General features: G+C 41.2%; 1 protein-coding gene across 3 annotated transcripts; it reads right to left on the reverse strand.

Annotated features, from left to right (window-relative positions):
* Positions 1 to 384: 384 nt before the first annotated feature.
* On the reverse strand, positions 385 to 25992 carry LOC130912025 (NACHT, LRR and PYD domains-containing protein 12-like). Of its 3 annotated transcripts, XM_057829776.1 has the most exons (12): positions 25969 to 25992; positions 22065 to 22181; positions 21385 to 21687; positions 9649 to 11464; positions 8328 to 8498; positions 6431 to 6604; positions 5917 to 6090; positions 5416 to 5589; positions 4906 to 5079; positions 4405 to 4578; positions 3106 to 3279; positions 385 to 3032 (listed from the first exon to the last, which is right to left on the reverse strand). In XM_057829776.1, exons 3-12 carry the CDS (start codon positions 21638 to 21640, stop codon positions 3014 to 3016), a joined length of 3306 nt encoding a protein of 1101 aa, XP_057685759.1. In that variant the 5' UTR covers positions 21641 to 21687; positions 22065 to 22181; positions 25969 to 25992; the 3' UTR covers positions 385 to 3013. The 3 variants fall into 3 exon arrangements, with proteins under 3 accessions (XP_057685759.1, XP_057685777.1, XP_057685769.1); XM_057829794.1 differs by lacking the exon at positions 22065 to 22181 and having other exon boundaries at positions 25969 to 25989; XM_057829786.1 differs by lacking the exons at positions 22065 to 22181; positions 25969 to 25992 and having other exon boundaries at positions 21385 to 21868.

Genomic DNA, 25992 nt, shown 5'->3' on the forward strand with positions numbered 1-25992 from the left:
AAATATATTCAGGCATGAAAATCTCTCACCTTTTGGCGAAATTCGCTGTTTTGAAGTCAAAAAGTGTGACCTATGTGAATTTGTGTAGATCCAAGGATAAAATTTTTAAGAGGGGGGTCGGGAGATTTTTTTTTATGTCGGACGCTTGGTATGCAAGCAGGGAAAGCGGCACAAAGCCAAAAAAGTGCACCACAGTGGCCAAAACATTGGCTTATTTCACCCAAACAAAGGAGGGTACACTGTGGTGTCCTGTCTCTGCAATGCCAAGCTTGGCTGCACGTCGGCCATGAATGAACACCTGAAGCGCCGTCACCCAGTTGTAATTCTAGAAGACAACAGGAGCTGGCATATCGTCAATCCAGCTAACTAACTAACGACATGTTTTATTGCCTGTCGCGATATGCCATGAGTCCATTTATCGCGCGGTAAATCAAAATGAGCGCGGTCATTTTCAAGGCTGCGTTTATTGTCGGGTGCGTGCTTGTACACTTGCGTGTTGATGGCATATGAGCCTCCAGTTCTTTTCACAGATGTTTATTGGTCATCAACACGCCATAGAATTAAAGTTCGGACATACAAAATAATGAAACATCTATATTGAACACTGTAAACGTTAACATTGCTACATTGAGGCTGATGGGGAAAAAGGACAACCCACTTTAGCCTACTATAAAACATTGGTAGTCGTCTCCAAAACGCAAACTTGCTCTTAAAAGGTGACACTTCAAATTTGAAATATCGCTGCTTAACGGCATTTGCAAACGAAAAAAAAAAGGGGGGGGGGGTGGATTACTGACACTACATGCAATGACAAAAAGAGCTTTTTTTGCGGAGTGTAAATCTTCCTCTTAGCGGTTTAGCGAACGTACTTCCGGTGAACATTTCAAAATAAAAGCAGGTCATGTTCGTCATACAAATAACGATTTCTGGAGTTAATCCCACATACTTCAGAATTCAGATTCTACAATAACAGTAGCTTTAAAATGACACCCTTTATGAAAATTCTGATAGGCAATGAATAATTATTATACTACTATTATATAGTGTAGTATATATATTAATTAGGGCTGTCAAACAATTAAAATTTTCAATCGAGTTAATTACAGCATAAAAATTAATTAATCGTAATTAATCGCAATTCAAACCATCTATAAAATATGCCATATTTTTCTGTAAATTATTGTTGGAATGGAAAGATAAGACAAGATGGATATATACATTCAACATACGGTACATAAGGACTGCATTTGTTTATTATAACACTAAATCAACAAGATGGCATTAACATTATTAACATTCTGTTGAAGTGATCCATGGATAGAAAGACTTGTAGTTCTTAAAAGATGAATATTAGTACAAGTTATAGAAATGTTATATTAAAACGCCTCTTAATGTTTTCGTTTTAATAAAATTTGTAAAATTTTCAATCAAAAAATAAACTAGTAGCCCTATTCTGTCCTCAATGTGTGTGAGTACACAAATTGACAGATAGCGAACATAAGCTCCAAAAAGAAATCAAACGGTGTGGCAAAGTTGCATGGGCTTTACTGAAGTCATTTTTGTAAAACTGAAAATAACAAGGCAATGTGTCAATAACTTGCATAAATCACAAAATAACATAAAATGTACAAACACGTGTCCATTTGAGCAGTAGCACTAGTCAATTAGCTCACAAGCATCTAACATTGTAACTGCATTTCACCATATAGGTGAACAAATTCAAATACACATCATCAATAACTATCTAATGCTCATGAATATAAACAAAGGAGGAATATAACTCACAAGCGATGCATGTATTAGACACAAACAGTGTGATGGGGCTATGAGAACTGTCACTGAATACTGGATGCGGACGTTAGCTGGTCTGAATAGCACTGTCTATTAGTGTGAGTTCGCGTCGACATATAATCACGTCAAAAAAGCGCGCCGAAACCCAAATAATCAGCTGCACTGAATCGCCAGCAGAGGGCGACATTACGCCACATAACATATGCAAGTCACACCCAAGCGCCAGCAGAGGGCGGAAAAACTCCATAAAACACAGTTAACAAGTTGGCCTTTCACTGTACTGACATTTAAATCTGTCTGAGCGGGCCTAGTGCGTTAATTGCGTCAAATATTTTAACGTGATTAATTTAAAAAAATAATTAACGCCCGTTAACGCGATAATTTTGACAGCCCTAATATTGTTTTTTTTGTTTTTTTTTAAAGATTGTTTTGAATTATGTTGGAAAGGCAAAGTCAGTGTTCTGAATCTGTTTACATTCCTTTCTTTTTCAGTAGTTAATGCTATGAGCATTTCACCTTATTATTCATTAGCGATTTATTGTTATTTACATGTTTTTTTGTTCTTTAATAAACAATTTAAGTATTCCAAAATGTTTTTGTGAATTAATAAGTGCCATCAAAAATTTCATTGCTAAATTAGTTAAAATAAAATTTAAAAAAAAAAAGGGGGGGGGGGTTACATTAGTCGAGTAATTGTAAAAATAGTAGGCTGACTAATCGGGAGAAAATAAGTCGTTTGGGACAGCCCTAATTGTACAGTGTACCGGATCATATTTCCTCCACACCCTTCTCACCTTTTTTTACCCCTGACCCATTTTTATGCCTGTACATTAAAGTGACCCATTTAGTAGATATTTCAAATAAATGACAGTTTTCTTGTTAAAAAATATGTAACCTTTCATGCATGAATTGTCATTCCCCGCCCTAAATTTAACTCAATGGCTGCTAGTGATGCTGCTGGAAGTCCAATCCATATTGACTGGGAGACACTGAAGTAAAACTCCTACTCAGTTTGTGGCTGCAAAGAACCCGACGACGACCTCCTCGAATTCTGTAAGCGAGGCCGCTTTGCCCGTAGCGCCGACACCTGGTCCTCGAGCAATCGTCAGAGAGTACGTGAGACCAAACTAGATCTGAAGGAGACCAAATGGACTCGACGTCTTCTAATAATGAACATTTGGAATGATTCGCCCTTCTTGACGCCAAGGACCAAACGTTGTTCCTAGTCCCACGGGTTAAATCTGAAGAAAGACACAAACAATAGATATTGAACATGAATTTACACTCTGATAAGCAACATTGTTTAGATCTTACTTGACAGTCTTCAGGCTATAGCTGGGATCCTCCTTGATCTCCAATAAAACCCTATTTTGTTTTTCCTCTATTTGGTTGTTGCTGAGATTCAACTCTTGAAGATGGGAGGGGTTTAATTTCAGAGCCTCAGCCAACGAAACACATCCTTTACTGGTGATCTTGCAGGTTTTCAGCCTGCAACAAATGAGATGATTCCCTTTAGTCAAGAAGGGAACCTGCTGAAAGTGATGAAGGTTCTGCTGAAAGTAGGGGTGCATGATATCCATTTTTTGAAACCGATACCGATCACTTCCTGCTCCTCAAGGCCGATACCGATACGATATCCGATAATATATATACATTTTTTCAATGTATATTCACCTGAGTTTTTGAACAAATGTAGGTCAAAAATACTCGTGATTGATTCAATATAGATTTGCCTTTACTGAACCAGAATTTTCATGATGACATGAACATTATTATAATGAACAAAACAAAGACATGAACAGTTTTGACTCCAAATAAACTGTCCATATTCATTTTTCAAAAAATTATAATAAATATATAATTACAAATATAATTTGAATCAATCACAGTCAGTCAATATCATTGACGATGTGTTCCCCTGAACAATGAACACCGATGCTTAACAAACATAAACCCAACGGGTATTCTGCTTTGTCAGCAGATAAAACATTTGGTGCAACAGGTGAGGAGACTTATGTCGTCTTGGTCCATGGAACAACTTTCTTAACCTGGCAATTACATATCAAGAACCAAAAGACTTCTCGAGAACTTGTAAACATAACACTGTAAAGTGCAAACATTTGCAAATTGCCATAGTAAGGTTTATAACTCAGTGAAGGAAAAATGCGGCCTCTAGAACAGTAATAAAACTGCATACTGGCAAAACAGGAGTGGAAACCAACATACACATCCCAATCCGACACTGTGCCAAAAATATTAATAGGCCCAATAACATATATTTTTATCGGATTTATTGGGATGATGTCATAATTCCTATTATCGGACCGATAAGTATCGTGCGCCTCTAGCTGAAAGTAACATTGTGTCTGCCTTTTCCTTGACTGATACAGGATTGATGCGGGTCATTAAAAAGCATGAAGTCATTAAATGGATTTTGTGAAAATTGGGGCTTTAAAAAGGATTAAACGAAATGTTTCAAAGCCTTTCAAATTATGTAAACTTGACAGGATTTTTTTTTAACATAATTGATTATAGTTATGCAAATCGCAGCAGTGATTCTTTCGATTACTCGACCAGATCCACGAAAGATGACGAACTGAAGGAGCTCCTTACTTAAGGATTTTTAAGATGCAGTGTGGGCTGGCCAGTCCTTTTGAGAGGATCTCGACCCCTTCATCCGACAGATCGTTCCCGCTCAGGTCCAGCTCTTGAAGATGGGAGGAGGTTACCTTCAGTGCCTCAGCCAATGAAACACATCCTTTACTGGTGATCTTGCAGTTTTCCAGACTGCAATAAATGAGATAATTGCATGAAGAAGGGAACCCGGTAAAAGTGGTGAATCTTTGCTCAAAGTGACATCATGTTTGCCTTTTCCTTGACTAATACAGGGTTGATGGGTGTCCTTTAAAAGCATCCTAACTCAACTGTTTTTTGTGAGAATTAAAGCCTTAAAAAGCATTAAACTAAATGTTTGAGGCATTAAACTTTACGGAAACTTGACAGTTAAAACATTTTTTGGACATAATTTATGAGAGTTGCTGGTAATAGCAGCAGTGATTCCTTTGAATAGTCAACGGGACCAATGGAAGATTACGAACTGTTAGAGCTCCTTACTTGAGGACTTTTAAGATGCGGTTTGGGCTGACCAGTCCTTTCGAGAGGATCTCAACCCCCTCGTCCGACAGATCGTTCCAGGTCAGGTCCAGCTCTTGAAGATGGGAGGAGGTTACCTTCAGTGCCTCAGCCAATGAAACACATCCTTTACTGGTGATCTTGCAGTTTTTCAGACTGCAACACATGAGATAATTGCCGGAAGTCAAGAAGGGAACCTGCTTAAGGTGATGACGGTTCTGCTGAATGTAACATTGTGTCTGCTTTTTCTTGACTAGTACAGGGTTTATGCAGGTCATTAAAAAGGATCTAAACTCATTAACTATTTTTTGGTGAAAATCCAGACCTTAAAAAGCATTAAACTCCATGTTTGAGGCATTAAAAATTATGTAAACTTGACGGGATGTTTTTTTAAATTACATAATTTATTACAGTTGCTGCTAACAGCAGCAGTGATTCTTTTTATTGGTTGACCGGATTCATGGAAGATTACGAACTGAAGGACCTCCTTACTTGAGGACTTTTAAGATGCAGTGTGGGCTGGCCAGTCCTTTTGAGAGGATCTCGACCCCTTCATCCGACAGATCGTTCCCGCTCAGGTCCAGCTCTTGAAGATGGGAGGAGGTTACCTTCAGTGCCTCAGCCAATGAAACACATCCTTTAACCGTAATCTCGCACTTTGACAGCCTGCATCAAATGAGACAATTGCATGAAGAAGGGAACCCGGTAAAAGTGGTGAATCTTTGCTCAAAGTGACATCATGTTTGCCTTTTCCTTGACTAATACAGGGTTGATGGGTGTCCTTTAAAAGCATCCTAACTCAACTGTTTTTTGTGAGAATTAAAGCCTTAAAAAGCATTAAACTAAATGTTTGAGGCATTAAACTTTACGGAAACTTGACAGTTAAAACATTTTTTGGACATAATTTATGAGAGTTGCTGGTAATAGCAGCAGTGATTCCTTTGAATAGTCAACGGGATCCATGGAAGATTATGAACTGTTAGAGCTCCTTACTTGAGGACTTTTAAGATGCAGTGTGGGCTGACCAGTCCTTTTGAGAGGATCTCGACCCCTTCATCCGACAGATCGTTAAAGCTCAGTTCCAGCTCTTGAAGATGGGAGGGGTTTAACTTGAGTGCCTCAGCCAATGAAACACATCCTCGTTTTGTGATCTTGCAACCTGAGAGCCTGCAACAAATGAGTTAATTGCCTGAAGTCCTGAATGGAACATGGGTTAAAGTGATGACGGTTCTGCTGAAAGTAACGTTGTGTCTTCCTTTTCCTTGACTAATACAGGGTTGATGCAGGTCATTAAAAAGGATCGAAACTCGTTAACTGTTTCATTGTGAAAATCCAGGCCTTAAAAAGCATTAAACTCCATGTTTAAGGCATTAGAAGTTATGTAAACTTGACAGGATTTTTTTTTTTTTATTACATAATTTATTAGAGTTGCTGCTAACAGCAGCAGTGATTCTTTTGATTAGTTGACCAGATTCATGGAAGATTACGAATTGAAGGACCTCCTTACTTGAGGACTTTTAAGATGCAGTTTGGGCTGGCCAGTCCTTTCGAGAGGATCTCAACCCCTTCATCCAACAGACTGTTCCATCTCAGGTCCAGCTCTTGAAGATGGGAGGGGGTTAGCTTCAGTGCCTCAGCCAATGAAACACATCCTTTACTGGTGATCTCACAGGAGGACAGCCTGCAACAAATGAGACAATTGCCTGAAGTCCAAAATGGAACATTGGTTCAACTGATGAAGGTTCTTCTGTAAGTAACATCGTTGTGCTGTCCTCACAACACATGCCATGTGTTGCTCTACAGCCAGCCGCAGCGAACCAAAAAATGAAACTCTCCAGAGACAAGGCGTACTTTTCTTGGGTTTATGGAGGTCTCAAATTGTTTGTTGGTAACTAAGATATAAATGAATACATTCAAAATGTAATACAATAATATCTTCCTACGTGTGAGTAGCTTAGCAGAAACAACAGAATGTCTCAGTGAAATCAATGGATAGTGAAAAAGTTCGCCTCAAAGAGAAAAATACATTTTTCTTTCAAACTCAATATACAAACTAAGTAAAAACTTACAAAGACGAAGGTTAGCCTAGGCTTAGCTGGCAGAGCAAGTTCGTCGATGTTACTTTTAAGCCTCACGGGCGCTGAGAAACGTGCTTGAAAAGAGGAAAAAAGGTTGGCGTCAAGGATCCCTAATTGCGACAGAATCTCTGGCCCTCAACATAAATGCACTTTTGCTAGAAAAGGATAGGTCTCACTCCCAACGCTTTTCAGATGGAACCTTTGGACAGTACTTATTTATTTTATAACTAACCTTTACAATTTTAACCAACTTATTCATTCTTTATCATTTTAACACAAAGGCATGACAATCGTGTCTGCCTTTTCCTTGACTAATACACGGTTTATTCGGGTGATTAAAAAGCATTAAAAGTCGTGAAATGGATTTTGTGAAAAATCAGGCCTTCAAAAGCATTCAACTAAATTTTCGAGGAATGAAAAATTATGAAAACTTGGCGGGAAAAACATTTTTTTTCTTGAATGAAAATGAGATAATTGCCTGAAGTCGGGAAAGGAACCTGGTGGTAAAATTGATGGAGGTTCGAATCAAAGTAGAATTATGACTGCCTTCGGGCCAAAATATACTGGCCGCGTTGACTGCGCACTACGCAGTATTTCAAAAATTGGCAAAAAAACAAACAAAAAAGTGGCTGCGCACAGCTGTGGTCCGGAAATTCCATCCCCTCAAGAGCTCTCGCGTAATCGGGCACGAAAATGTGGCATTATAAGCAACGCCAAACACACGGAGTCTGTACTCATCAGAGAAGCAGAGAGAGAGGTGGACTTGATTTGACTGAACATTTTTTCCCGAATTTATTTGCTTTTACTATGAGTTTGTGGCACTATTTCTGTTTTAAATTACACACCTTGCATAGTAACTCACCGTCAATCCTCATAGCTTCTGCTGCAGCTTCCTCTTTAATGATCTGCTGCATCATAAATCACATTGTGACTTTCCACCTCCACGATAAAGCTTTTGTCCATGTTTGCAGGTGTTTTTACTGTGAATAAGCAACTGGGCTTTTGATTCCAGGCCTTGCTCCGCCCATTTTGACGGATGCGTGTCCGGCAAAAATAGAAAATAGTCTAAACCATCCAGCGGGCTCTGGATCGCCCGAGATGGTCCGCAGTCAGTCTGGAGCACTGACGCGGCCTCTATACTTTGAACAGTAGGATAAAATGGAAACGGATTGGGTTCAGCGCTATATCTTGCAAGACCCGGACCGAAGACGCGTCTGGTATATTTTGGCCCTTATTGTTGGCTGGTTGCAGCAGTATCTCATTAGATAAGTCAACCGTATCCAAGGAAGAGTATGAACTGGAGGTAGAAGTGGAAAAGTTCCTTACTTGAGGACTTCTAAGTTGCAGTGTGGGCTGGCCAGTCCTTTTGAGAGGATCTCCACCCCCTCGTCCGACAGATGGTTCAAGCCCAGACTCAGATGCCTCAGGTTGGATGGAGAACTGAGAACGGAATTCAGCAGGTGACAGCTGCCTTTGTCCAGGCGACATTGACTTAGACTGGAGAACACAGAAAGGAGGAAGTCGTGAGAGGAAGCCAAACCTAACTTCTGCTGACTTTAGTATGGTGCTTTGAATAATAATAACAGATTTTATTTCAAGATACAAAACAAGACAACAACAAAATAAAGAGCAAATGACAAAATCCAAAGCATTTTCTTTTCCCGTGATAATATCACCAATATTACTTGTGCTTGATGGAGGCAGTGTTTGTTTTGGATGTCGTCAAGAAGGATGTTTATCTCGTACAACCATGATGTGTGAATGGTCGTCTTTTGTTTTTTTTCCCTCAAGATTATAGATTTGATTTAATCCAAATTTTGACCCATTTGAGATTTTTCAAGATGTTGGATTTCCTACTGTTTCAGGGTGAACTTTAGGTAAACCTGTTACACTGACCCAGCTTTTTGTTTGCCATTTCTTACCGTCTTTGCTGATGTCACTGACTTAGTTGGAGCATTACACACATTAAAATTAGGGTTAGGCAACAATTAAATGTGTTCATCTCGAGTAATAACATGAAGTCTTTGCAATGAATCACACTGTCCTCGTCACTTCAAAAGTCGCAATAGACGTGGTTATAAAGTTATCTTTCCTCTCGTCCAAACAGCCACGAGTCAACTTCGCCATCAGTGCCAACCATTTCTGGTTCCCAGACATTTTTCAGAAACCATGGCTTTTTGTTCATTTACAATGATTTTGGCTGATCTGTTAAGCACTACAGAATATTGGGTTTCATGGCTACACATAAAAGAACAAGTCGATTCCAATCTTTCATCAGTAAAAGAAGTTTTTCTACACTTTTCCGTTCTTCAGTTGTGATCAGTTAAAAATCCTCAATTCTTGTTTCTATACGTTTTGGTAGTAAACTTAAGTGTTCCAAAAATTTATGAACACATTTTTGGGAGTGAATGAGGTGATATTGTTTTGTTTTCCGATTTGTTGTCGCGTCTTCTGACAAGCAATTGTGTTTTAATTTGTTTTTGTGTGTGTGAGATTTGTATTAGTTTTTTGTTTTTTTTAATCCATCTTTTTTGTGATTTTTGATTGTTTCATAATTTTTAGTTGTTTTCTTTGTGTTTTGTGCACTTCTTCTTGGATTTGCCATTGTGCTTTTGGAATCCACTTCATTTCACTTTGGAGAACTTACACTGATTTTTGAGAAGCCTTGACCACCAACAGAAGCTTCTTGAGTCCCAAAGGCGATGGGGAGTAGCGGCGAAGATCAAAGGACTTCATGGTTTCGTCGTCCGTAAGTAAGAAGAAGGCCAGGGCCGACCACATATCATTTGACATTTGACGCCAGGACAAACGTCCTGAAACTAGTTGATGCTGGATCTGCTTCAGTAAGGAGTTGTCTTTCAGCTCGTTTAGACAGTAGAACAAGTTGACGTTCTTTTCTGGAGTGTTTCGTTTGATCCTTTTCTGTATCAACTTGACCGTCTTTGACTTGCTTTGCTCCCAGTCATGAGGAACCTTCAGCAGCATCCCCACTATTTCCTGGTTGCACGGCAATGAAAGGCCAACGAGGAAGCGGAGGAACATATCCAGGTTTCCTTCACTTTCCGAGGCTTTCTGGAGAGCTGACTTGTGGACCTCAGTGATTGTCTTCCGCTTAATAGACATGAACAATTTTTTCCATCTTGATGTATCCAGTACGTTCTTGTTGTCATGGAAGAAACACATCTTTACGTACAGTGCGGCCAGATACTCCTGGATGGTCAGGTGGATAAACTGAAACATCTTTTGTTTCTTCCTTTTGAGCGGATGGACCTCCTTAAAGACCTCTGTGAATAAACCGCAGTGTTTTGCTGCTTGGCTGTAATCAAAGCAGCTGTCCTCCAGGTCTTTCTCGTAGAAGATCTGACGCTGATTCATGGTGTGGTCAAAGGCCAGCTTGGCGAGCGCTTTCACGTCAGGGATGTACTCCGCTGTATTTCTCTCCTTGGAGTTTTCCAGGTGGTGACCAATAAATGCCGAGTACATGTCAGTCAGCGTTGTGGGAAGCTCTCCCTCCTTCCCTTTGTCCAAATGAACCTGAAGAACTGTGGCGGTGAGCCAGCAGAAGATGGGAATATGGCACATGATGAAGATGGTGCGAGATTTCCGAATGTGCTCAGTGACGCGTTCCTCATTTGGGAACCTTTGCCTGAAGTACTCCAGCCTCCGGGAATCGCTGAATCCTCCCACCTCTGTTCTGCTGTCGATGAGATCGGCGGGGATATCGCGGGCTGCCGCGGGCCGCGTGGTGATCCAAACCCTGGCGCACGGAAGCAGGTTCCCTTTGATGAGATACGCCAGCAGTACTTCTAGCGGGTAGCTTTCCTTCACGTTCTTGTTCACTTTTCTCGCTTTCTTCAAGTCAATTTTGAAGTTGCACTCGTCCAGTCCGTCGAGGATAAACAAGATCTTGATCCCGCTGCTTTCAAAGTCCTGCTTCCCAGAAGTTTGCAGATAGATAAATATCTCGTTCAGTCTCTCGCGCATGTGACTGTATCCGCCGATCAGCTCGGCCAACGTAAAGCTCTCCCCTTTCTCCATGTTTAACTCGCGGAAGGTGAAAGGAAATATGAAGTCCACGTCCTGGTTAGTATTACCGCTGGCCCAGTCCCAGACAAACTTTTGAATCAGGAAGGTTTTTCCTATTCCCGCAAAGCCAACGGTGAGCATCGTGCGTATCGGTCGCCGGTTCCCGTCGGGGCTTTTGAAGATGTCGCACGGCAGGATAGACCGCTTGGCCGCGGCGTCACACGTTTCCATCTGGAGGACCTCATGCCGCCCGTCCGGGCTGACGTCTGCCCCGTAGGTGATGTCTAGCTGCGTGTAGACGTCCTCCAGGGGCTGCTGCTGCTGCCAGCGCTCGGTGTTGCCCTCAGAAGCAAACCTGTATAAACGTCGCAGGTTGTCTTGGAGCTCCCTCTTCAATCTGGCTATCTGATCGTCATCGTGGACGGAGAAGTCTGTGCCTGCAAGTAAGCAGCAGTGACAGCAGTTTAGGACAAAACAGTTCCATTCCGCACCTGAATATTTTTTTTTGATAGATTATGACGTTGCATTATTATATTCGACATTTATGTGATACTCATGTGAATTTCAAAATAGTTTGAAATTAGCTATTCATAAACAATAAAATATACTGGACTGTCTCAGGAAATTAGAATACACAATATTCTAATTTTCTGAGACAGTCCTGTATATTGTTCTATGTAAAGGACGTCAGCCAAGGTCGGCCCCCCACATTTTTACCACGCCAAATCTGGTCCCCTTTGCCAAAAGTTTGGACACCCCTGCTTTAAATGGTGGATTAATGTACAGGACTGTCTCAGAAAATTAGAATATTGTGTATTCTAATTTTCTGAGACAGTCCAGTATATTTGATTCACTTTTCAGATCGACCCTCTGCCAGAGCTGCAAGGGCTGAGAGGGCGAGAGGCAGAGCCAGAGGCATGAACAGACCCCTCCCAGATGTAAGATGGCTCTTCCTGTGTGACGTCACATCCGGTGAGTGTATCGTTTGTTTGTTAGCGCTGCTACTAGTCGCTAATCTCCTTGTGCTCCTCAATTTGTTTTATCCCACGGACACATCGGAGAATCGATCCTAGGCTGGTTCGGCTCTCCTAGTGCTCCTTATTTTGTTTTATCCCACGATCTGACAGGTCGTGGATTAAAACTACTCTCCTCTCCTCTTTAGCTCTATCTTGCTAGCCTAGCTTATCCGAGCCATGGCTAGCCCTCTGCCTTCTTCCTCCCGTCTTTTCTGCTCAGTGTGCTGTATGTATAGCGAGCACCCTGGCTCCTTCGTCGAGGACAGTAGTAGCTGTAGGAAGTGTAGCTTAGTCTCAGGGTTGGAGACCAGGGTTTCTGAGCTAGAAGCACGGCTCTGCACTCTAGAGACGAAAGCTAGTCCTAGCTATAGCCAGGTAGTGGCAGGTCGTGCTTGCAGTAGTAGGATTGCTAGCGCAGTTAGCCCCCCAGCGAGCCCCGTGCAGCCGGGGGAAATTAAGGAGGGATTTGTGACTGTACGGGGGAAGCGCAGTGGTAAACGCACAACCTTAGTGCACCAGCAGCTTCACGTCAGCAATAGGTTTGCCCCCCTCAGCGACACACCGGCTGAACCAGACACTCTCGTAATTGGAAGCTCCATAGTTAGAGACGTGAAGCACCCGGCGGTGTCTGTCAGGTGTTACCCAGGGGCCAGAGTCGGTGACATCGAAGGAAACCTCAGACTCTTAAAGCAGAGTAGGAAGAGGTTCCGCCGTATCGTGATTCACGCAGGCGGTAACGACGCCCGGCGGAGGCAGTCTGAGGTGCTTAAATTAAACGTAGCCTCGGTGTGTGAACTTGCTAAGTCGATGGCGGACACCGTAGTTTTCTCTGGTCCTCTGCCTAATTTGGTCAATGATGAGATGTACTCTAGATTCTCATCATTTAACCGCTGGTTGTCTAGATGGTGCCCAGAAAACGATATAGTCTTTGTTGATAACTGGCACGCGTTTTGGGGCAAGCCCGGGCTCATGCGCCGAGACGGCATTCATCCGACTTGGGACGGTGCTGCTCTCTTAACTCGAAATTTGGCCGCCAAACTAAGTCTCCCAAAGTGACACTTCAGAGTGGGGGCCCGGGCGCAGTGTTGTAGTGTAAAACATAACACTGTTAGTAGTGACCACTCGCCTCTTTCCGAGCTGTCACAAATCCAAAAATCAGGACAGAAGATAGAGACTGTGTCCGTGCCTCGTATAGTGAACAGGGGAAAACCGAGTACTATAGGAACGAGACCAAAGAATTTAATACATATAGCCCCTGATAGCAGTGAAAATAAAATAGCTCTTAATAAATATATAAGATGCGGATTATTAAACATCAGGTCAATCTCGCCCAAATCTCTGTTAGTTAATGACTTAATTGGGGATTATAATATTCATATTTTGGCCCTGACTGAAACTTGGCTTCAGCAGGATGACTTTGTTAGACTTAATGAATCCACACCCCCAAGTCACGTGAATTTTCACACAGCTAGAAGCACGGGCCGTGGAGGGGGGGTGGCAGTAATATCACACTCTTGTTTAGGTATGAGCCCAAAAAGTAAAGCTAATTACATTTATAACTCCTTTGAAAGTCTAGCACTATCAATTATAGACGCTAACGGGAAGAACCAAAAACCAGTTCTGTTCATAGTGGTTTACCGTCCCCCTGGTCCCTACTCACAGTTTTTGTTAGATTTCTCTGACTTTTTATCTAGTATTTTGCTAAGCTGGGATAGAATTATAATTGTAGGGGATTTTAATATACATGTTGACGATGAAGGTGACTCCCTTGGTAAGGCCTTTAATGACCTACTAGATGGGACTGGCTTCATTCAAAATGTAAATAAACCAACTCATAGTCACAAGCACACCCTGGACTTGATTTTAACCTACGGTACGGAGATTAGTGATCTTAGTGTCCATCCCCACAACCCCGTACTGTCTGATCATTTTCTAATTATCTTTCGGTTTGTGCTTCAAGATAATCCGCCAATAGTGACTAGAACTCAGATGAAAAGGACATTAGGTGATCACTCTGTTTCAGAGTATAAACAGATAATTCAGCCTATATTTGCCTCCATGTCATCTAATTATGAAGGAGTGATGTCCGGCCTTGCTGTTAATGACGAGCTTGTTGATCGTGTTCTGTTTACGTTTCGTACCACCCTCGATGTCGTCGCTCCTTCCAAATTAAAGTTTGTCAAGCCGAGACGAGTCTCTCCCTGGTATAATGCTGAAACACGCTCTCTTAAACAATCGACACGTAAATTAGAAAGACTTTGGCGCCGTTCCAACACAGAGCACACCCTCTCTGCCTGGAAACACAGCTTAGTGACATATAAGCAGGCCTTGCGTACGGCTAAAACTAGATATTACTCATCCCTAATAGAGGAAAACAAAAATAATCCTAGGTTTCTGTTCAGCACTGTATCAAGGCTGACAAACAGTCACACCTCAATAGAACCTTATATCCCAACCACCCTTAGCTGTGATGACTTCCTAAAATTTTTTAACAATAAAATCGCAACTATTAGAAATAAAATAAATGAATCACTTCCAATTATTAGGTCTGATAAAGTGCAGACAAAGAATTCGGAATCTCCTATAAACCCCTCTAAAATATTAAATAACTTTACCACTGTAGACCAAATTGATGTAACTTCAATTATAATGTCCTCCAAACCATCAACATGCCTCCTTGACCCAATCCCAACCAAACTTTTTAAAGAGACCCTGCCTCTAACTATTGACACTATCTTAAATATAATAAATACCTCATTAGTTACTGGCTACGTGCCGCAGTCCTTTAAATATGCAGTTATTAAACCGCTCTTGAAAAAACCTACTCTTGATCCTGATATTTTGGCCAATTATAGACCTATTTCTAACTTACCATTTCTCTCCAAAGTCCTTGAAAGAGTGGTAATTAAACAGCTCTGTCAGCACCTACAGGACAATAGTTTATTTGAACAGTTCCAGTCTGGCTTTCGAGCTCATCATAGCACTGAAACCGCATTAGTTAAAGTAACTAATGACTTGTTACTTGCCGCTGACGTTGGATTAGTCTCGATCCTGGTTCTGCTGGACCTGAGCGCAGCCTTTGACACAATCGACCATAATATCTTATTGCAGAGATTAGAATGTGACATAGGCATTAGAGGAGCAGCCCTCTGTTGGTTTAAATCATATTTATCTAATAGGTACCAGTTTGTCAATGTAAACCAGCAATCATCATCGTACTCTAGAGTTAGTTATGGTGTGCCGCAAGGATCTGTCCTCGGGCCCATCTTGTTTACGCTGTATATGCTTCCTCTAGGTAATATCATCAGAAAACATAGCATTAACTTTCATTGTTACGCTGACGACACACAACTGTATTTATCAATTAAACCTGAGCAGGTCAGGCAAGTAGAAAAACTAAGCGCCTGCGTCCGAGATGTAAATACCTGGATGAGCACTAACTATCTTCTACTTAACCCTGAAAAGACAGAAGTCCTTATAATAGGCCCGAAAAGTGTTAGAGACTCTTTATCTGCCCAGATAGTCACTCTAGACAATGTAAGTGTAGCCTCCAGCGCCACAGTTAAAAACCTAGGAATTTTATTTGACCCTGACTTATCGTTTAAAGCACACATTAAACAAACCTGTAGAACGGCTTTCTTTCACCTGCGCAACATCGCCAAAATTAGAAATATTTTATCTAAAAACGATGCAGAAAAATTAATTCACGCCTTCGTTACATCGAGATTGGATTACTGTAACTCCCTACTTGCAGCTTGTCCTAAAAGCTCTCTTAAAAGGTCTTCAGCTAGTCCAAAACGCAGCAGCAAGACTTTTAACAGGAACCAATAGAAGAGAGCACATCACCCCTGTGCTCCAGGCACTTCACTGGCTTCCAGTCGAGTTTAGAATTAAATTTAAAATACTCCTTCTTACATTTAAGACCATTAATGGGTTGGGGCCATCTTATCTCACCGATGCTCTGGTTCCATACCGCCCCAACAGAACACTCCGATCTCAGAATGCAGGTCTACTGGTAGTTCCCAGGGTTCATAAAAGTACTGTCGGAGCTAGAGCCTTTAGCCACCAAGCCCCTGTTTTATGGAATCAGCTTCCAGCTAGTATTAAAGAAGCCGAGACAGTTTGTACATTTAAGATTAGATTAAAAACGTTCCTATTCGACAAAGCTTATGGTTAGGCTTGTTGAAGTCGGAATAGACTCACAGTTTAGTTTAAGCTGCACTAGAAGCTATAATGCTGGGGGGCAGTACAGCCGCTGAGTTCTATCTCCTTTTCTTACTCTACCTACCACTTGTCTTACTTTATTTCTATTTTCCAATGTTAATATCTAGTTGTCTAGTCTCTTCATCACTAGTCACCCGGTGTCCCCTTTCCCCCCTCCCCTCTGGGGAGGGGCTATTTTTCAGCTGCAGCCTCCTGACTGTCCGGACCCCTGGCTGGATGACGTCCTCGCTGCTACCCCCGTCTCATCTGACTAGAGGGACCTCTTCTTGCTCCTTTACTCCACTGTATTTTTTACGGACTATAATTTCGCTTGCTAATTCCCATTAGCCGTTCTGGGGTTCCTGTCTATCCGTCTTGGGAGTGGATCTCTCCTGACTGTGGTACTCCCCAAGGTTTCTCATTTTTCTCCCAATTGACTCTGGAGTTTTTGGAGTTTTTCCTTGCCGGCATGGAGGGTCTTAAGGATAGGGGATACCCAGGACTTGAACTGTATCTATTCATCTTTGTTGCTTCATTTCTAATTGTGTATCATATTGCCTTTGTAAAGTCCTTTGAGACCTCTGTTGTGATTGAGGGCTATACAAATAAAATTGAATTGAATTGAATTGAATTGAATTAAAAGATGATGTTTCATTTCAGTGAAATGAATAGAAAGTGTGACTTTTCAAGTTTCGGGACAATAATGTGGCTTGTTTACAAAGTATTGTCAAAAAGTGCCATTTTTGGAATGTAAATGACAGCCTGCTCATTTGCCCAACCACGATGTGCAATATGTCAAATCCAAGCTAAGATGTTCACTTTATATGATCAGGTGTCAAAACCTTACTGAGATGATAGTTTATCAGTCATCAAGCAATGTGTGTGACTTTCCATATTTGGCATGTGAAATTGTTCGAATTTAGCTGGTGATGACACTTTCAAAAAGGTAAGAAATTTGGAAAATAAAGTTCATCACATTTGATGATTTAGGAATAAAAATATGTGCAACAAGGCAGGTTTGCGCAGTTTTTTTTTTTTTGGGGGGGGGGGGTACTCATAGCAAACACAACCCCTAATTTCACAGAAATTGCTCGGAATGTAAACGGTTGAAATGAGAGAAATCTCTCCCGATCTTTGAGCTGCAGAGACTCCTTTCATTTTACAAACACCACGCCAATGATTAGTTGGAGGAGCGATTCAATTTTATGATGTCCCACATGTAATTTATTTTTATTTTAAGTGAGCGGTTTTCTATTCACATAAACTGTTGCCGTGTGGTGAAATATATATATTGTGGCGGTATGAAATGTTGGAGTCTTGGTTGTTAGCTCGTGTTGCTATTGTCCAGCCACTGTAACTCTGCTGCTCTCTGTGAACTCTCTGGAACGCGCGCGGCTCTAAAGTGTCTTTGTCACGTGCCTGTGACGTAGCCGGTAACACACTCGGCCAAACGGACACACAACAAAGGGTCACCACAATATACAGTGGTACCTCTACATACGAATTTAATTCGTTCCAGGACCTAGTTTGTAAGTCGAAATGGTCGTATGTCGAGCAGGATTTTCCCATAGGAATACATTATAATTCCATTAATTCGTTCCAAAGCCTAAAAACATACACTAAATTCTTAATAAATACTGCTGGCACTGTTACAAATGGCAATTAAACATAGAAAAACAGATAAGTTATAAATAAATAATTCAGAATAATATAATAATAAGAATAATAATTAATAATTATTCCTGTAAATAATCTAACGAATCGGATTCTAATATGGCGGACACTTTTTACTGTCCCTGAACGCACCGCGAAGCTGACGTCTCAGTGAGATAGGTCGGTGCAGTAGAGATAATACTTTCGTTTTCTTGAGAGCAGTCAACTGCTTAAGACAATGGGCGTTTTGTGTTGGATAAGTTCTTAAATAAATGATAAAAACGTGACGAAGCTGGCGATTTCCTTGGCAATGTTACCACAATAATAATTGTCACCTTAAAGAGCATACGACACCAGAAAAAAAGTCTTAAATGGCATTATTATGTGAATTAGAATCATATTTTGAGACGATTCGACTATATACAACAATTTAGCAAAGCGCAGATGACGACAAATTAGTCTTTTAAACTGCCGGTTAGCTACGCCTACAATTATAGGGCTTTAGCGTCCCCAACAGGTGGATGACGTCAGCGGTAGACTAGGCTCATCGGTTTTACTATTCAGCCCATTGAGGGGGAATTGTTCAGAACGAGGAAAACGCGACGATGAGAGCTGCAAAATGTCATTGTTTCAGTCTCTCTACTCCCAATATTTTTACAGGATATTCTTTTCATCCAAGTATTTTTCCCCAATAGCTATATAAATGGCTTGAGAAGGACCAGTCAGCCCGTCGAGGGGGAACTATTCACAATGAGGAAAACGCGACGAAGAGAGCGGCAAAATGTCATCGTTTCTGTCTCTTTACTTCAATATTTTTACAGGATATTCTTTTTACCCAAGTACTTTCCCCAATTGCTAAATAAATGGCACGGTCATGACAAATAACAATCTTGTGCTAAATGGAATATAAAATAATAAAAATCCATTTATTCAAGACGACATGGCAAAATTACTCCATAATGGTCAAAACAGTCGACTTTACCTTTACTGTCATACCTCCCGAACGATATTTTATGACACCTAAATCGGACATATGTCATTTCCCTTCCCCGGCTTCGGAGAATGTAAACAGACCAGAAGGAGTGACAGCTAGCCGACATGCTAACCCGAACCGAGGTTTCATGTTTCAAAGTCTTCGAAGTGGAAAATCACACATAACTAGCCTGGATTATTTGACATGACGACCCGGTTGTCGAGTTTCTTTGCGGATCGGCAAACCGCCCGGCGGAGAGCAATTTTCAGTTCGTTCCCTGGAGGAGGGTGGCTGGAATTGTTGTGCAGCTAACGTGCTAACTGCTAATGAGCATGAGGATAGCTTTTTACATGCCTATCAATGATCAAACTAAGTAGTCCTTTATTTAAAGGAATTGTATAGTGTTTACTTTGTAATCACTGTATTCGTATTTGACATAATACAAAACAAGATGTTTACTCATTTCCCCGTAAGTCCAATGGTCCCACAGTAAATATCCACGGTGAATGGGAACCTTTTGAAACTCCAAAAAGGCGCATACGCCTCTCCCGCATACAGAATGATTTTTCTGCAGCCGTTTGGCTGGCGTGATGCAAAAAATAAAAGTATGAATCCGCAAAATCAGCTGAATCCTTCGTCCTCATACACAACAGTACACTGTAGCGTGAAGAGGACGTCTTCTACCGTACACGTCACGGCGCCCTCCTCCTCAATGCGAGACCGAAGCCGGAAGTCACTCATTTTCCTGGCGCGGGATTCAAAAAACTAAATAAATATAGCGATGGCTTCCACACACATCCAAGCGGTCCATATCATTCAGGAGCATAAAATACCGCGTGTATTATGAAATAAACATGCTTTTTCGTGTCACAAGCACTTTAACTTATAAATAGTGGCGAACGGTGGTCGGAAGAGGACCATGGAGATGTATTGTTGAGCCAGTTCAGGGACGCGCACCCCAAGCTCATATTTTTCTATAACTTGCATCTTCATTTCAAAGGTAAGCATCACTTTTTTCCTTGTTTCTCCAACTGTATCAACTTTTTTTGAAAACTGTGTTGATTTGTCACACAAGAAAATCCACCGTGCGTTCGTTTGCAGTGCTGTCATGTCGTCGTATTTCGAGCATGTCGTCGGATGTAGAAACAAATGGCGAGTCAAATTTTACGTCGGATGTCGAAAAGATCGTGTGTCGAAGCGATCGTATGTCGAGGAACCACTGTACTGTATATACATACAGTGGTACCTCTACATACGAAGTTAATCCGTTCCAGGACCTTGTTTGTAAGTCGAAATGGTCGTATGTCGAGCAGGATTTTCCCATAGGAATACATTATACTGTAATTCCATTAATTCGTTCCACAGCCCAAAAACCTTCACTAAATCCTTAAAAAATACTGCTGGTACTATTACAAATGGCAATTACACATAGCAAAACAAATAAATTATCAATCAAAATCGGAATAATAATAATAATAATAATGATAATAATAATTCCTGTATTAATGTAACGAATCGGGTTCTAATGTGGCGGACGTTTTTTGCTGACCCTGAACGCACCGCGGGGCTCACGTGCCAGAGACAGACCGGTGAGCTTGAGTTTCACTTTCACTTTGAATGTTTTCTTGAGAACACCTCAATTGCGGCAGACAGAAGGTGTTTTTGTTTTGAATAAGTTGTGAAATAAATGATAAAAACGTGGCGAATTTGGCGATTTCTCTGGAGATGTTATCACAAAAGGAATTGTCAGCTTAACTTATAAAGACTGGCGAACGATGGTCGGAGGAGGACCGTGGAGATGTATTTTTGAGCCATTTCACGGATGCCCACCCTACGCTCGTATTTTTCTGTCATTTGCATCTTCATTTAGAAGGTAAACGTCAACTTTTTCCTTGTTTCACCACCTGTACCAACATTTTCTGAAACCAGTGTTGATTTGTCACACAAGAAAATCCGCCGTGCATTCGTCTGCGGTGCTGCCATTGTCGTCGTATTTCGAGCATGTCGTCGGATGTAGAAACAAATGGCGAGTCAAATTTTACGTCGGATGTCGAAAGGTTCGTGTGTCGAAGCGATCGTATGTAGAGGTACCACTGTATATATATATATATACGTATATCTTTTTTTTAGGAACTAAGGATATATTTTTAATTCTGAATCATTTCTCATGCTTCTCATGTGTGGCTCAAAATGACTTCATCTATTGCTCCGGTGATGCATTCCAAAGAAATAAATGAGATGAGTAAAAGCGATTGATAAGATCTCGATAAGGGCTTACCATTCTCAGATACGTCTAAGATGAAAAAGAGAAACAAAGTCTGTCTGTTGTTCCTAAGGGCCTCTTAGGAGCAACAACCCTGATCACAAAATGGGAAGCAATAGCTATGTCTCAGGAGTTGGGATTGGGAAATAGATGAGCAACAACATTTTTGCAAGGGGTCGTTTCATGGTTACCTTCTACAGTTGTCAAGTCACCTGCTTTCTACCACGGTAGGCTAAGTCGGGGACTAACCTTTTATTTTCACCATGTCGCTGTGCAGCTTCTCGGCCAAATTGTTGTTACCGATCTTCTCCAGAAGCATGATGGTCTGGTCCAGAGTGTTCTCGCCGTGCTTCTTCATCAGTTCGTCAGTAATGTACACCCGGCGAGGGTTTTCGCGTACGCTTTGAGGCAGGTCCGTGTGGAACCTGAAGGACTCAAAGTCGTCCTCCCCCAGCTCCCTCAGCGTGTTCCACAGCAGCTCCTTCCTTCCGCTGTCCAGAGCCATCCTTCTGACTTACATACGCGTGAGGGAGGTGACCGTGGATGAGGTATCTGCAGACAAAAACCTTTATTGACTTATTGTAACCTGAGCTCGGAAACCGTTTGAGTGATGTGACACAAAACACAGATGTAAGGTCTTCATTCCTCTTAGCAGTGGTCGAATGTAACAAAGAAAAAGTATTTTTCATGACTGTACTTTAGTGCATTTTTGCGTATTTATACTTGACTTAAGTACAAATATTAAGTAGCACTTTTTACCTTTACTTCAATACATTTTCGAGCACATACTGTATATGTACTTTTTACTCTACTACTCTCCAAATTGTTTCCTGGGTTGTACATTACTTTTGACTGTTCTCTTTTTTTCTCATTATAAATAGATCGCTATCATGCCTTCGGCGCAATCGATAAGCCCCGTGCAACTATACCTTAACTGAGCACTAGAAGCAGCAACAGCGTTTCCAATAGCAGCTCCTTACGCTCAGTGTCCAGAGGCATCCTTCCACCTTTTAAACGCATGAGTGAGATGACCGTCGATCGGGTATCTATGGACGACAACTTATGTTAACTTGAGCTCGTAAACCATTTGAGTGACGCGAAGCAAAGCCTGGACGTCAGGTCAATCTTTTTCATTCATGTTAGAACTCACTTGGTGCTTTGTTCGCTACATTGTGGCACTAATGACTTGTTTTGGTATTGAAAATGCCTGACAATAACTTGTAAGACAAAATATAACAGATTGGGTCTAAATTTTCTTTTTCAAAGAGGCCAGTTTGCAAACAATCGAATAATAGCTGGCAACTAGGAAATGGATTCCAAGCATCACTAGGCCTGCAAGCAGGACTGAACGGGCCCTCGCAATCTAGCGCAACTCAGACGTCACGCAACTCGGACTGTGTGCAGGTCAGGGTGGTGGCAGATCCTCCTCTCTAATCATCTCATTAGAACCTAACATGCTCGAAAGTCGCCTATTTACATTCCCACACCCAAGAGATAAAACCCCCTATTGGAGAGAGTACTACAAAAAAGGAGCCACTACTGAGCTGTGCAGCCAAGCCATTATTCAAAACTAAAATTAATCTTCTAACTGGGCCATTTCAACCAAGTGTGCCAAATATTGTGGCTCTATAAGCTGCCTGAGTCTCTGAAAAAAAATATTTCCTTTAAATGGCGAACAAAGGGTCGTCACGGCAACAGACAGAGACACGTGGACATGGGCCGTAAAAAAGTATTTTAATAGGTCTTGAAACTACAATGACCAACCTGAAAAGAACTGGACATGTTTTGGAAAAACGAGTGACTTTCTATCGCCACTAGTTGGCGCTGTAGGGTTGATGCAAATGACCCCTACAAGGCCCTTCAGGGTATGACTCTCAACAAGCACGGGAAGTTTGGCGCAGATATGTTGTATATCTGCCGAGTTATGACTGTTCAAAGTTTTTGGAGAGAAAAATTGTTGACAGTCATTTTCACTTTCCTGTTTGGACCCCTCCGCTTCAACGAAACTTCAATATTTTTCATCAGGCACCTGAACACAGGTCTTAAGGCTTCCCTTATGCAGGTTTGAGGTAGATTGATTTTTTCCCTTTAGAGGAGGAGTGTGTCCCGTAAAAAAGGTTATTTCCTGTTCCCACTAGGAGGCGCCAGGCACAAATGGTAAATTTTCAATCCAGTCCTGCTCAGGCTGGTATACCTCACACACATGCCAGATTTAAAATAGATTGAACATTGTATGAGGGAGTTATCAGTCATTTTCCGAATTCGGTGTTTTGGCGAAAAAATGGAAGAATTTGGCGCCCGCCCAGGTCAGGCCCGTGAATGAAAACACACCATTTTTATAACTTAAGATTTCATATGCCTCATGAACAGTCTCGCCAATTTTGAGAATGATCAAACTAATTCCCTAGGTGCCAAGGTGTAAAATGTGCACACTGTAAATCGATAAAAAGTTCACATTCAATCCAAAATACCCGATTTCCTGTTGGGTTTGGAATATGCATGCAAGAGACTTTTTGGAGCAGTTTTGTACAAGGTATCGACTCTTCGAATTTCATCCCTCTACGTTGAAAAAACCTAAATGGAGAGGCCTTTTTGAAAATTTCAAGGGGGCGCCACTGAGCCATTTTGTTACATGTTTTCGTAACGTTGCAAGATTATTGAACGTTATGCAAAGCCACATGTATGTCCAAATTTTTGTGAGTTTTCGTGCATGTTCAAGCCTCCAAATGTAAACTCCTACTGTGAACCGATAAAAATTTCACATTCGATCCAAAATACCCGATTTCCTGTTGGATTTGGAATACGGGTGCAAGAGACTTTTTGGAGCAGTTTTGCACAAGGTATCGACTCCCCAAATTTCATCACTCTCTGTTAAAAAAACCTAATAGGAAACGCCTTTTTGAAAAATTCAAGGGGGCGCCACTGAGGCATTTTGCTACATTTTTTCGTAACATTGCAAGATTATCGAACGTTATCTAAAGCCGCATGTATGTGCAAATTTTTACGAGTTTTTGTGCATATTCAAGCCTCCAAATGTAAACTCCTACTGTGAACCCATGAAAATTTCACATTCGATCCAAAATACCCGACTTCCTGTTGGATTTGGAATATGGGTGCAAGAGACTTTTTGGAGCAGTTTTGCATAAGGTATCTACTCCCCAAATTTCCTTGCTCTATGTTGAAAAAACCCAATAGGAAAGGCCTTTTTTAAAACTTCTTTCTGTCGCCACTAGTTGGCACTGTAGAGTTGATGCAAATGACCCCTACAAGAACCTTCAGGGTATGACTCTCAACAAACACGGGAAGTTTGGCGCAGATATGTTGTATATCTGCCGAGTTATGACTGTTCAAAGTTTTTTGCGTGACAAATTGTTGACGTTCATTTTCACTTTCCTGTTTGGACCCCTCCGCCTCAACGAAACCTCAATATTTTTCATCAGGCATCTGAACACAGGTCTTAAGGCTCCCCTGATGCAGGTTTGAGGTCAACAGATTTTTTTCCCTTGGAGGAGGAACCTGTCTCGTAAAAAAAGGCATTTCCTGTTCTCACTAGGGGGCGCTAGACCTAATGGGTAATATTTCAATGCACTCGTGTTAAGGGTGGGATACCGCATATACTGGACTGTCTCAGAAAATTAGAATACACAATATTCTAATTTTCTGAGACAGTCCTGTACATTAATCCACCATTTAAAGCAGGGGTGTCCAAAGTTTTTGCAAAGGGGACCAGATTTGGCGTGGTAAAAATGTGGGGGGCCGACCTTGGCTGACGTCCTTTACATAGAACAATATACAGGACTGTCTCAGAAAATTAGAATATTGTGTATTCTAATTTTCTGAGACAGTCCAGAACATGGCAGATATGAAAAAGATTGAAAGTTGTGTCAAGGAATTATTAGCCATTTACTGAATTCGGTGTTTTGCCGAAAAAATGGCCGACTTTGGCACCACGCCCAGGTCAGACCCGTGAATGAAAACACACCATTTTAGAAACTTAAGATCTCATATGTCTCCTGAACAGTCTCACCAATTTTGAAGATGATCCAACTAACTCCCTCGGCGAAAAGGTCTCAAATGTGCACCCTGTAAATCGATAAAAATTTCATATTTGATCCAAAATAACCGATTTCCTGTTGGGTTTGGAATATGCGTGTAAATGCTTTTTTGGAGCGGTTTTGGACAAGGTATAGACCCCCCAAATTTCATTGCTCTACGCTGACAGACCCTAATGTTATAGGCCAATTTTAAAATTTCAAGGGGGCGCCACTGAGCCATTTTGTTATATTTTTTTGCAACGTTGCAAAATTATCGAAATTTACAATTTTCCGGACGTATGTGCAAATTTTGGTGACTTTTCGTGCATGTTCAGGCCTCCAAATTGGCCGTTTTCATTTGCCCTGAAAAAAAAAAAAAAATCCTTTGCAAAACAATAGGGCCTTCGCACGCTTAGTGCTCGGGCCCTAATTAAAGCAAGTTGCCACTTGTACTTACCATAAGAAGTTGCTCAACCCACTTACTTACTCAATAACTACTTTTTCTTCTTTCCAAAAAGAAGAAAAACTTCAATGTCAGTAAACGAGCGTCAAAAATTTTGTCTTACGCAAAATATATCTGAGTATTTCAAGCTAAAAGACATTTTGGTGGACACAAAATGTACAGTGCACTTAAAAGACATTTTTGTGTTTCCCGTTACGCACATGATAGGATTTTGATCCGATAAATTAAACAGTCGGCTAAATGACCAAAGGAGCAAATTATAAAAAAAAACTTTAAAGCGAACAAACTTGCGACTCTTTCAGCATTTCATGTCAGTTTAAGAGAAAACTTACGCACCCTTGTTGTTACCATTTCTCCTCC

This window comes from Corythoichthys intestinalis, chromosome 1 (genome assembly GCF_030265065.1).
Source record: "Corythoichthys intestinalis isolate RoL2023-P3 chromosome 1, ASM3026506v1, whole genome shotgun sequence".
In the NCBI taxonomy this organism is placed as follows: domain Eukaryota; kingdom Metazoa; phylum Chordata; class Actinopteri; order Syngnathiformes; family Syngnathidae; genus Corythoichthys; species Corythoichthys intestinalis.